The sequence below is a fragment of the Hippocampus zosterae genome, chromosome 2, assembly GCF_025434085.1.
Source record: "Hippocampus zosterae strain Florida chromosome 2, ASM2543408v3, whole genome shotgun sequence".
Lineage (NCBI taxonomy): Eukaryota > Metazoa > Chordata > Actinopteri > Syngnathiformes > Syngnathidae > Hippocampus > Hippocampus zosterae.
Genome location: NC_067452.1, coordinates 29,420,479 through 29,433,999, shown reverse-complemented (window position 1 = coordinate 29,433,999; position 13,521 = coordinate 29,420,479). Strand labels below are relative to the sequence as shown.

The window sequence follows — 13,521 nt, the reverse complement described above, 5'->3', positions numbered from 1 at the left end:
TGAGGGTGTGCTTATTTTTAATATGAAATATGGGGAAAGAGAACGTGTTTGGAATAGGGCGTGCTCTTCTAAATAAACACTTGGTGGGGGATTGGACCAAACTTGTGTGTGTTCCATCCACCAGGAGCCAAGTAATATCAGCATGTTGCATCGTGAGTTTACACAATGACCTAGAAAACCCATCTTATCCATAACTATCTTTTGATTCCTCTTTGTCATCTTTAAAATGTGGTTCATGTACACTTTCATAAAAATGATATTGTTGTCATATATACCGTATTTTCAGCACTATAAGGCACCCCTAAAGGCATTCAATTTTCTCAAAAGTCTTCTAATCCGATGCGCCTGATATATGGATCAATCTTCTGATTTCTTGGACGTAGTATTTTTAATGTTTTGTAAAGCGCTTTGTTACTGCTGCAGTGGTTGTGGTTATATGAATAAAGCTGTATTGTATTGTATTCCCTTTAGCAGAGCTCCATCTAGTGGGTGCAAAACGTAACCGCAGCCACTATTGTAGCTTCTATTCTATGCGCCTTATAATGCGATACACCCTGTGTATGAAAACAGTTTAAAAATAGGGAATTGATGAAGATGCGCCTTATACTCTAAATTGCCTTATGGTGCAGAAAATACGGGTATATGCTTTGATGTGGTCGATCATCGTTGTTTTAATTTTAACCTTTGTGCATCAAAGCAACACAAAAACCAAAACAAAATGCCAATTTCATAATATCAGTTTTCAACCTTTTTGCCACTCTTCTTCAACTCATGTATTCATTCATTCATTCATCTTCCGAGCCGCTTGATCCTCACTCGGGTCGCGGGGGGTGCTGGAGCCTATCCCAACTGTCTTCGGGCAGTAGGCGGGTGACACCCTGAATCGGTTGCCTGCCAATCGCAGGGCACACAGAAACGAACAACCATCCGCACTCACACTCACACCTAGGGACAATTTAAGGCGTCCAATCAGCCTGCCACGCATGTTTTTGGAATGTGGGAGGAAACCGGAGCACCCGGAGATAACCCACGCAGGCCCGGGGAGAACATGCAAACTCCACACAGGGAGGCCGGAGCTGGAATCGAACCCGGTACCTCTGCACTGTGAAGCCGACGTGCTAACCACTGGACTACCGGGCCGCCCGAACTCATGTAGACTTCTGATAAAACAGACGCTCTTGTCACAAAAAACTTGCGCAATCAATGAAAATGCCCAATTAAGAACCTTTTGGGTAGCAACAGCCATGCTCCTCTCTTGTTTGCAAGCACTATCTGAGGCTGAATAATGTTTTACAAATCATTTGCCTTTGAAAGAAATGCACCAGAAAAGAACCTGTACGTACAAATGTGGCAAATCTTTCATTCAAGTACACGATAATACACACAATAAGTTTCATATCATTGCACTTTGTCCTTCATTAAGAATTCAAACAGCATTCATTCCAACTTAGTTTTTTTTGTGGGGGGGGGGGGCATCTAGTGTATTTCCCCATCAATCACGTATGGATTCCCAGCAATGCGAGAGGAAATGAAAGACTCACCCGTGGACTGCCAGCTTCAAATCGGGGACACAGATGTTGTCTTCTCCGCAATCCAGCAGAATCTGAGCCTGAAAAACACATTTATTTAAACACCCCAAAAATTAACGTAAAGGCTCGACACTTCTATTTTGAAATGCTGAGATAATAAATCACATGTGTTGAAGGCCGACATGAGGATGAGTGTAGCATGACGCAACCCGTGCAATGACGGATGACATTCCGACACACACCTGGATCACAGCCCCCTCTCTTTTATTTATAGGATTACAGACGGATGATCGCAAACACCGTAGTGGCTCAATGGGACGACCTAGTGAGTTAATGATAGGAGCAGACGAGCCGACACGCTCCTCAGCCAGCTGTGCCGGCACTCATATGTTTTGTGTTTGCGACGTCACAGGAGGAAACGATGAGTTCGTCCGAAGGGAAGGATACACACTTGCGGCACGAAGCATGTGGCTGCAAGCTCACCGATCTCACCGCCGTCCCACATCACAGCACTCTGTGGCGGGCCACACTTTCCCCACACGCTATGCCACCCCATTGAAACTAGAGAGGCAGCGTCGTTAAAATGTAAAAAAGAGTTTAAGCGGGCATGCGCCACATTATTCTAGCTCTGTCTTTAAAACGCCAACTCCCACTGCACGTGTAAATCGCCTGTGATGTAATTCATACTCTTCCACTGAAGTTCTGTCGACGGCGGTAATAATCGTTTCGAACTGTTGCCAGAGTAGAAAATCAGAAATGTTCAGTCAAAACTCCTGTTGAGTATGGTCAACACAGAAGACTCACAAATGCCAATCAGGAAGCAACCTGACTCGGGTTAGAATGGGTTCTATAAGTCATAAAAGAAATGACAAGGAGAAGAGTTGGCAACACCAAAACAGTGGGATAAGTAAGATGTGCTACACTTGTTTCCGATGTATGGCGCAATAACTCACAAGACAACGGGTTCATGACACCATTGTTTGAACTTGCTAAATATCCATCCAGCCATTTTCTAATCCTGATTTATGACTGAACCCATATAAACAAGTCAAGAATAACGGTTTATTCACCTAATGTTTAAGTTATTGTAATGAGAGATTTGGTAAATGCTTAGTGTCACTCTTATTTACCGTATTGTCCCGGATATAAGACGGTGTTTTATGCATTGAAATGAGACTGAAAAAATGGGGGTCGTCTTATATTCGGGGTCTAGACATTATACCCATTCACGACGCTAGATGGCGCTAGATATCATTGAAGCGAATGCTGAACTTGACTCCACAGGCCAAAGTGAACCCCTGCCACAAAGAATAGAAATAAAAATAGTGGTTGCACGAAGAAGAAAAATAAAGAATAGCGGTAAGAAAGAAAATAATAGAATACATAACAGAAAATGGTGAAACGTAGTGACAATCTGGAAAAAAGTGGGTCAAAGATCGGCCAGGTTAACCGGCAGCTGAGGAGAAGTTATGATGTAATTTACATTTCAAAAACCAGAAGCCATTCATTTATGAATGTGATTGCACTTTAGATTTGAATGAGGCAAAATAACATGCTTTTTTCTCTCAAATATATTGTAATAATCATTTGTTTCAGATGTACTCTAATTATTTTCTGTATAAAAATTAATTTGGTGTTCAAAAGTCTTTTTTCAAATTTGAGCCTTGAAAAAGAGAAAAAGAGTCTTATAATCAGGGCCGTCTTATATTCGGGCTAATGCGGTATTACAAATGAGAATTCGACATTTTCGTAGAGACTTTAGTGCGCAAGATGAAAGTTGACATCTTTGATTTGCTTTCACGGGGCACATAAAAGGATGTGGCAGGCCAGATCTGGCCCCTGGACCTTGTGTTTGACACGTGATTTACAGTGTTCCAATAACTTGCCATTCATGTTCAGGAATGTGGAAGGAAAACCGGAGTACCCATACCGACATGGTTAGAAATTTGGTCAATAAATATATTCTTTATGGCTGGTATATTCAGACAAAAGTTAAATATATAAGTAAACACTAACGAAACCCTAACCATAGTTTATTGTCATCTTATGTAGCTCTGTGGTGACGTGTTTCAAAAAAAGACATCATAGATGTTTAAAGTTCCCTACAGGTCCCCTTTGACGTTTACTCGAGCGAGGCTAGCGGAGCTAGGTTGTGCCTATACGAGGCTAACAGGTGAGACACCCCTTGTTCTTTTTTGCTGTTTGTCTTTTGTTTTGTCACATGTTGTTTGTTGTTTCATTGTGTGGACCTGATATGGACTGTTTTCAGCGCTTTTTGGCCACGACATTCGTCAAAGGAGAAGTACCTGTGCTTGGTGGTTGCGCCTTCTCGGCAGCACGCCTGTACCAGCACAGATTTTGATTAGGAGGAATGTCGGCGCCATTGACTGTCGGTGCTGGACAGACCTGGGGCGCTTGTGTTTTTTGCGCCAGTAATGGGCAGCATTTTTCACAACCCCGATTTGTTCAGTGGCTATGTCAGCGCTGTTGGACAGTTGGCGTTGGTGCGGCTGGATGGATGGCCGCTGAAGTTGAGGATGAGGAGAGAGGAGCGTTGGCGAAGAGCGCCGATGCGTATTTGGAACCGTGAGTCGCCGCTTGGAATTGAAATGGATTTCCATGGGACAGGAGAAGTGAACCAATCTCTTTTTTCGTCAATGGATGCTACAGCTTCTTGTTGACTTTGAAACTTAGCTTGTAGCCGACGTGTGCACATTTTGAGCATGACGTCTCTGATCCACTGGTTAAAGGACACTTTGATTCTCTCCTCTTTCATCTCAAACCGCTTCAAACAACAAAGCGTTTGACGGAGAAGTGGTTAGGACTGCACGACTGTCCGTGTTTTATGTTATGTGTTGTGTTATTATTTTACTTTATGTTAACTGTTTTGTAAAGCGCTTTGTTACAGCTGCCGCTGTTGTGAAAGCGCTATATAAATCAGCATGTATTGTATGTATTGTATTGTATTGTAATTGCTCAGATTCCAGTACGAGATCAGATCAAGACTTGACTGAGACTGTCGTATCATTTGTAAATATTTTAAAACTTTCCAGAGTCACCAATTGTTCTCATTTAAGTCAGAGGAAATCAATTTGCAAAGCGAGTGACAACTTCAACATCAAGCTACATTCCGGTGCAAATTCCTTAGCTGTAAATGAGAAATTAAGATGTCTCCGTTTTCTGGAACATTACACACGGCCATTGAAAACCCCTACACTCAATAAATTGGCTCTTTCCAGGGAGGAAAGGAACAGAAAGTGCTTCTGCTAGATCAATGTTGAACGTGCGGCAAGCTAAATTGCATCAGGCTGCGACAGTCAGTGTCAACATGTTGTTGATGATGAGGATAAGAAATAGAAGTAGGAGATTAGAGAGCGAAACGTGCCCGTCTCCACCCCCTCTGTGATTACACGGACACCAGGCTCTAATTATGGACACCAAGGGATGCCGCCATGTTAACTACGCATATGTTTCTTTGGACCTGTGTGGGTCACACATGTGATGCTAGGAGCTTCACAACAACTCTGAAAAACATTTAAAGTATTATGATGGCAAACATATTCAGTCGGCCATTATCAGGCAAACCAGAGCACACAAGAGAAGGATTACAAGTCGTTTTTTAAGGTTGTCCAACCTCATGATTTCTTTTCTACCAGCTAATCAAATCGGGGAAATATAGAGTGGAATATCTAAAATGCAAATTTTTGTCAAAAAATATGGTTATAAATTTAATAAAAATTTGTTTTCAATGCCAAGAGAAAAACCTAGAGCCATATCTCCCCGTGCTAATTTTTACATTTTTTTTAAATTCTACTACTAATAATAAGTCAATTATTTTTAAGACTTTGAAGGGCAGTTAAGAATATTAAAATGCTACTGGAAACATTGTCCATTGAGTAAAATAAAGCTGCTTTGTCTTTACGGACAAATGATATTGTGATATTAAAACACGCGAGAGTGTTTCATGAATCAAAGTCGTGAAGGACAATGAGGGCCTTGTTGCACACTTCCAAGCTCCAAAGGAGAACAACAGCTGAGAGTCATGCAAATATATTATCACCAATATGTCTTTTTTGTTTCTTAAAAATCTGAATTACAACAAATCAAAGCGTGATCAAATTCCAGGAACAGATTATTGTTCGCCTTTTGTCGAAATGTCTTCATACACTATTTTTGGCAAGTGTTAAAATATGTTTGGAACCAAAAAATAAATAAAATGAGAACATGCTCCAAATAAAACGGATTATGTGGGATTTATGGGGTATTACAGGTCAAACAATTTGACTTGAATTTGACCTCCCAAAAACGTCTTGAGGCTCTCTGTAGGTCTTTGTCGACTGTCACACGATTGCTATTTTCATTATGAGTTGTTACAAAATTGATTCTCGTGCAACAGGTTCCGCTCAACTGCATTTGAAAACCAGCGTCCTCTACAGGGTGCAAAATACGCGAGAGTGTTTCATGAATCAAAGTCGTGAAGGACAATGAGGGCCTTGTTGCACACTTCCAAGCTCCAAAGGAGAACAACAGCTGAGAGTCATGCAAATGATGCCAGAGTGACGCCCATTAATAGATCCAGCATGAGACCATGAATTCTGCCAGAACATACGGAATATGTTAAGGATGAGAGCGTGAGCGGGTTTTGAAACATATCCAGACTTGATGAAAAGTTGCTGCCACACAGTCTCACAGTCTGGTGGAGGTCGGGGCTTCGTTATCACAATAAGCACCCCTGTGTATGAAATTAAATATCCTCAACACTACTCCCGCCCCTCAATCGACACATGAGTATGGTGCATTTCAGGATTATCCAAAAGAGGCGCTTTGCCAGATTTAAGTTTGATATTTTAGCTCAAGGTCTTTGATTCTTGGCAGGGCACCACATCACTGAGAGGCACGCAAGCTGTGTTATGTTAAAGACAGCGGCGTTGATCCCGCTAAGGAGAAAAGCTACATGACGGTGAGAGACACATAAAGAACCGTTAACCAAACTGGGGATGGGTGCTCACCGGGTCGTAGCCCGAATATTAAGAAGACAGAATGCACAGTTCTCGGTACATGTAGAACAGACAATAATGTTTTGGGGAAGGCCCTTTTTCTTTGGCCCAAAGCCAGTGTGTCAATGTGTGTGCAACAAGCCCATCGAACACCTTTGGGAAGAACTCCAATGGAGACGATCAGCCAGGAGCAAGCAACTCACAAATGGAAAACAATAACCACAAACACATTCTACAAATCACACAGAAAGTCTTGCCAGGAGAGTTCAAAATGTGTCCATTCCTCTTGTCCACATACTCCATCTCCACACCTAACTTTTCTCCACCATGGGCTGGATTTGAGGAATTTCTTCACATTTTCAGATTGATAAAATCCCATTTTAAATCACCCACATCTTTTCCTTGCAGTGTAGTTCCTCAATTCTCGCCATTGGAAAACAATGAGTAAAAGTTTGAAAAAAAATCTGTTGAGTTCCATTTTCATGCTGATTAAAACTAATATCGGCATGCTGATTTCAAAAAGTTTTTTTCTCCACATCTTACCAGGAAACAAAATTCCACTGATTAGCTGCAGTAGGAGTTGCCAGTTTCTAACAATTGGACTAATTTACAGCTACAACAACTTGTTTGTGCTATTGTCACAGTTGAGACACGGCAGTGAGAGGTGTGGAGAGGTGTGTGCGGCTCCCAATAGGTCAGTCCTAACCACTATCAAACAGAAAGTTAACATAGTAGGAATTCAGAGGATTCGTGCTGGCTTTTCTCCTAACCTTGTACGTTCACTTTAGTTTAATGCTGTTTTTTTTGTGTGTTTTTGGTTTTCAAAGCCTAAAACTATTCTATCTTAGTATTTTATTTACACGCATACATTGTTGTTTCATATTTTTTTAAGAAAACGCAGATCCTTTCGCCTAAAAACTTGACGTGAGAAAAACTGAGATAAATTTGGGATTCCGGGTCCCAAAATTTGTTAAAAACAGCTATGAGACACAGCTCAACAAAAATTGTGTTCCCCAGTATAGCCGTTTCGGCTGTCATGATGTGTGTCTACGTTATCACGTCTTGCACCGTACAGTATATGGTACTTAATTTCATTCATGCACTTCTGGTCAGATGCCGTTTGCGTTTTGTTGCCTTGTACTTGTGACGTGGAAAGACAACATTTTAAAGTACCTTCTGCTCTATCATGTTGGGGGATTGATAGTTGAGAATAGGTCGCAGACCCTGCTGGTCTACGGGAGCTTTGGTATCCAGGCTGAAGTTCAATGCCACCAAGATGGAGGAGAGTTTATCCCGGAAGTCCTTCTCATCCTACAGCCAAAAAATAATGAAAATGGATATGCAGTTGAAGAAAACTGACCGGTCACGGTCACGAACGGTAGACTTATATACGGCTGTGCAAAAGGACATACTCTAAGGTAGATCTTGGTGTGCTTGCAAACACGCTCGCCATGGCGCACCCTTAAGTTCTTCTGCAGCAAAGGCTGCTGGGTGTCCAGGAAAAGAGCTCTTTTCACTGCTCCTTTCTGCTTGAATTTCTGACTGTCGAGCTGCACCTCCACCTGGAAGTCTGTCACGCAGAAATGCACATTCAAGGGATTCACATTGTCAAGCAGATGTACGAAATGTCAACACGACGGATGATCCAACCAATGCTGGATTTACACTCCATGGTTCAAGTGATTAAATCAAATTTATTTGCCCGATAAACAACCCGATTTTGATACACATCATGGCAGGGGGTGGGGGAGAATACATGGAATCAGATATCTTCAGAGTTCATATGCCATTTAAGAAAGATTTTAAAGTAAAAATAAATTTGTTTGTTTTTTGGATCATTTAAGACAAGGATCATTTACTATATACTAAAATGAAAAAAAAAATCGAGCAATCATGTGACAAAACTTTCAATGCCAAACACAGACTTGTAAACTTTTACAACAGGGACTTATTGAGGTGTGGAATGTTGTCTCACCAAGAACATCTGGTAGGTGCTTCCCATCAGTGGATATGCAGAAACTCAAATTGACACTGTGTTAGACAGAGGTTCGATAGTTAATATAACACACAAATCACAAGTTCATTCCTGACATGCTTCCCCTTTTCAGTGTAATGTAACAAATCCAATGACTAACATACTAGGAATGTTTGGAAGCCAGCTTTCACCCGGGCCGGCTGATAAATTGATGCATGTAAAAAAGGAGTAGCCAAGTTAAGAAGGGTGAAATTGGGCAAGCACTCGAGTTTCAGCACTGGCAGCCCAAAGGTTACCCATGGAAGTCGTCTCCCATGACATCAACGGCATAACACGCTGCTGATGTCTGAACAGCCCACCCCCACCAAATCATTTTAGAGGCGACGAAAACCAGGAAAGGATACTGCGACGTTTCCTCGAGCTGGCTCTGTTTTGCTGTTTAATCAAGAGTAAGACACAATTTGCTGGTATTCCGATTTGATTTGCCAACGTTTACAAGCAAAGTGGATATTCTTCACGTGTATTTCAGTAGGAGGTCACTTGAGTTTACTGTACATTATGACAAAAGGCCCCCACATGAATATGAGACAACAGAGCCACAGGATTTGATCTAACCAATTAGCAAAGAAGATTAGTCGGTGTCATTGTAGGAGTTGTTCAATTTTGTATTTAGCTTACTTTTGTATATTTAGCATTTCTATTATAATAAGCGCCCTCAAAGAAGAGTGTCTTCTCGCAGTCATTGTGTTACTACGGTGTCTTTGTGATTATTGATTATTAAGTTCGATGCTAATCATTCAACAATAAAAAACATTTTCTTCACATACACATGGACCTATTTTAATTAAGAAGGGTTTCTATGTTTCTATGACATTCTTCCTCTTCGGTTTGATCATTATAGCATCTCGTGGGTGGGCTGATAGCAATTCGCATAATCACCCGGATCGTTGGCAAAATATTCTGATGAGCTATGTGAATGAACTGCTTTGTAAATCTGTTCTTTATTTCTTTCCCCTTATCCAAAAAGCACAGTAAGAGACAAATCAAAGTACAAGGACCTCTATTGAGGAGCACTAATATCTTTATCCAAGCTCCCATGTGTGCATGCTCCAGCACTACTGCGAGTCTACGTGTCCTGATGTTTCCCAGCTGTGTTCCACTACCAAACAATATCGCATTCAAAGCGACTGCAAGGAAGAGGGAGGGGTTGGGGGGGGGGGGTTACCCGATGCCCCTCCCCTCTGGCTCTCCTTGCCATTATCCCCTCTGAAAACTCCTCATCACCACAGCAACGCGGCAGTGTAATCAAGACACATGTGTATACAAGAGTTTCCTTCATAGAATAGGGGTGGAGGGGCGCACACGGGCACGGTGTCAACCATGTTGAAAATCCAGTGACCGCCGTCTGTTTCCTCTCCTCTGGAAGGGAATAGTGTGCACATTCGTAGGGAGCCACAATGGCCAACAATGCAGCTATTGAACACGTCGCTCAAACGCGCGATACAAAAACACGCGTCACATGAGAGAAACGCTCGCCTAACGCTGACGGCCTCCGTATTTCTTATCACACAGGATATACTGTAAGTGTTTACAGAAATAGAGTTCTGGTTACTCACCAGGAAACGGAAATGCTTGTGTTCCCGTTCGTGGTCATGCAGTTCTTCTCTTCGGGGTTGATCATGGTGGGGTAAATCGTCAATGAGGCGGTGGTGTTGACGATGGGACGCGATCTGTGAGAGATCAGCACAGAAGGGTCACGTTTGGGGACTTACCTGCATCAATCCACCTCTTAAAAGCAACAGTATGACTTGACAATAGTAGAAACCATCAATGCGACAGAAAAATGCAATATAGCAGCGCACAAGTGTGCCGGCTTATTTCGGAATCAATATCTAGCTAATAACATGGCAAAAACATAAAATATTTAAGTAAAACATCATTTTCACCAGATCTTGGTTATTTAATATATTAATGTAATCATATTGCTTCAAACATGTTTTGCCAGTCATTCGTGGCTAGCTGTGACCAACCAGAGGATTGAATAATGCTGACAATATTGTGAGCGGGCTACATAACAGACATTTACGATGCCATCAATATAACAATGCAGTGGCATGAATGTCTCAATGCAAAATGTATTGACTTAATTTTGTTTAGTATGATGTGAAAGTGGCAAAAGGTCAGCTCAGAACGTCGGCTTGGTTGACTTCATAACTGGAGCAAGGTTTTCATAAACAAAATGAACAAATTTAGTTGGCTTGTTTGCCATTGTGAGGACTGAAGCGCAGCTGAATTGGCTCAGAAAAATAAGGATGTCATTTTTCAAATAAACTTACAATGACAATGCCAAAACAGCACAGTCTATTTTCTGTTGGGGTCATAATTTGGCCATTTTTTTGGTCGAGGTCTTACTTGCGTTTTAAAAGGACTAGTAAAGCATCCTATAATTACAGCACAAAAATACAGGCACTTTAGAAAAAAATGAACATTTTGAGGATTTTAATCCCCTTTAAAAAGCGTTAAAAGAACATACCTGTAGAGAACTGCCTTATCAACTCCAAAGGCACCAACAATAAGATCTGAGAATATGAGGAGGAAAAGATTAGAAAACACATAAAAGCTTCATAAGTACTCGACATGTTTTTAACGTCACTGACCTGGGTAACCATTCCAATCGAGGTCCTTGCCTCCTCTGAGTGCGAAGCCAAAACTGGCGGGGATTGAACCTGCGGCCCACTGGCCTGCAATCACCTGCGATGGCTTCTCTCGGAGGCCTTGGTGAAAGCCGTTGAAGATGTAGACCAAACCCTGCTGCTCCTCCCCACCAAACGGACAGCTCACAGCCACGTCTGTCCAGGGTGAGATTACAGTAGAAATATCCACATCACAGAGTACCATATTACAACAGAGTTGCTTCTTCTCACCGTTGAATCCATCCTGGTTCAAATCTCCCAATGGTGCGATGGTGCTGCCAAATCTGCCAAACACCTGAGAGCCTGTCAGGTGAAGTAGGCTGAGCTCCAGGCTCAACGGGGCACGCTGCAGGTAGACGTAGATTCGGCCCATTTCCTCAAGCCGGCCGTCGGAGCCTCGCGTCATGAACATGGGTGCGCCCACCAGTAGGTCGACCATTCTGCGGACAAAAAAAAAAGGAGATAAAGTTAGTCATTTAGGTTCAGACACGTTGGCGCCAGAGGTGTAATGACGAGCTGGTGGCCTCCAATTCTGTCCCAATGGTTATTTTTGGGTGGGAGAAAACTCACCCATCGCTGTTGACATCAGTGGCGGCCACTGCATAGCCAAAATATGATCCCATCTGGAGAGAAAAGTGCAATGGTTTTGTCTGTCATGAAATCCGGACTCAAAATTGCGAAACTCGCTAAAGACAATAAATGCAACCAAAAACCTACACTTTACTGTAACCTTTTCATTGATAAGTAATAGTCAATTTGGGTCATTGCATAGTAACAAAATAAAATAACATATCCAGATGGAAATCAAGGAAATGCTTTTACCAACACTGGTTTCATAGATCACCATTCAACAGCACCGTTAAATGAACATATCAAAGGAACGAAGGTGGTTTGACCGTTCTGACTCACCTGCTCGCCCGTGTAATTAATCATTGTCTTCAAGTCAGTTCCATTCAAAATGGACACCTGCAAAACAGCAGTCAAAGATGCTTCCAAAAGTGTCATCTTTGAATTTTGTCTTAAGATACAGACAGTTTCATAGCACCAAGCAAGACTGACAAAATCGAGCACTTTCTTACCAAACCATAAAGCATAACTCCTTTTGGAACACCGGCCACAAAATCTGCAGGAAATAAGGCAGACCTTTACAGAAAGAAGACATTTAGCAGAACGCATCCAGGTCCAAAATCATATATGGCTGGCCGAGCTTCATGTTCTCTCTGGTCTACTGCAATTTTATATGTCGCCAACTACTGGCCCCGCAGTAAATATTGAACTGACTTTACCTTCAACTTGATCTCCACTGAACTCCCCCACAGTCACAGAGTAACCTTGCAGGGCATAAAATCGAAACTTAACTTTCATGAAAAACTAATAAACAAGGGCGGGAGGGCAAAATCAATTTACCTTGATAGCTGTCATCATGTTTAGCCTCAACCTGCTTTGTCTGGATCTGACCACCCACAGACTGCATGAAGTAACCCGGGTAATATTCCTTAATGATGTCCTCTTTATCTGCTGAGATCACCTGACCTAAGATATGAGCAAAGATGAAAAACAGGTATATATATTATTTATTTATTTTTAGCGCGGTGTGTAGGGGGAGCAGCATTGTGCTGGATGATGTGTCTGGCATACCCTGCCAAAAGTAGCTGCCCGGCCCACCCAAGACAACTCGACCATCCTAAAAAATAAAAATAAAAAACGGGTGTTACTCCACTGAGAAAGGAAGTGGACAAACTCTGGTGCAAAACGGGGTGCATACCGTGGTGAAGTCGGCACTAAATCCGCCTTGGCAGTAGCCTTGTCCACCCTCATCGCTGATTTCTACACAAGACAGATCCGTGACAATATGAGAAATCAATACATTAAAAAATTAACATAGTCAGAGGTCATTTATTTCTTACATATTTCATAAACAAGAACAATTACAAACAACAATAATAATGCTAATGCTACACTGGCTATTTGTGTTGTAAGTTTTGTTTCTGACTTTGGGTGAGGTGCGGTGAACTTGTGTGTGCTGACACTCTTGTTAAGCTAAGATGAAGATGACAGTCACCTGTTCGACAAGGTGCATACTCCACAAATTTGGTGAAATTCTCAACGGAGAGATAGCAAGTCCCAGTGGCGTCAGACCGCGGGATGTCCTTTTCTGTCCTCCACGAGTAGAGAGGTGCGCAGGCCTGTAAGAATTAAGGGAAAAGAATATGCCTGGGTCAGTATGGAAGAAATGGGGTGGGTGGACAAGGCAAACACGTTTTTGGGGATTTGGTGGACGATGTTTTTCCTGTTGCTACAACAGTGATCTAAGAGGGGGACGCCAG

The 13,521-nt window shown here is 42.1% G+C and overlaps 1 protein-coding gene across 1 annotated transcript in view; it reads right to left on the bottom strand.

The window, feature by feature from the left end:
• The window catches only part of itga5 (integrin, alpha 5 (fibronectin receptor, alpha polypeptide)), a 47,708-nt gene that overhangs the window by 12,704 nt on the left and 21,483 nt on the right, over positions 1 to 13,521 (bottom strand). The window contains exons 4-19 of the mRNA XM_052059408.1: positions 13,257 to 13,380; positions 12,960 to 13,021; positions 12,833 to 12,878; positions 12,602 to 12,727; positions 12,481 to 12,525; positions 12,274 to 12,317; positions 12,104 to 12,160; positions 11,765 to 11,817; positions 11,426 to 11,634; positions 11,159 to 11,350; positions 11,035 to 11,080; positions 10,118 to 10,231; positions 8,502 to 8,557; positions 7,939 to 8,096; positions 7,700 to 7,837; positions 1,542 to 1,609 (exon numbers count right to left, since the gene is read on the bottom strand). Coding sequence (XP_051915368.1) covers positions 1,542 to 1,609; positions 7,700 to 7,837; positions 7,939 to 8,096; positions 8,502 to 8,557; positions 10,118 to 10,231; positions 11,035 to 11,080; positions 11,159 to 11,350; positions 11,426 to 11,634; positions 11,765 to 11,817; positions 12,104 to 12,160; positions 12,274 to 12,317; positions 12,481 to 12,525; positions 12,602 to 12,727; positions 12,833 to 12,878; positions 12,960 to 13,021; positions 13,257 to 13,380 — 1,538 coding nt within the window. The remainder of the gene's footprint in view (positions 1 to 1,541; positions 1,610 to 7,699; positions 7,838 to 7,938; positions 8,097 to 8,501; positions 8,558 to 10,117; positions 10,232 to 11,034; positions 11,081 to 11,158; positions 11,351 to 11,425; positions 11,635 to 11,764; positions 11,818 to 12,103; positions 12,161 to 12,273; positions 12,318 to 12,480; positions 12,526 to 12,601; positions 12,728 to 12,832; positions 12,879 to 12,959; positions 13,022 to 13,256; positions 13,381 to 13,521) is intronic.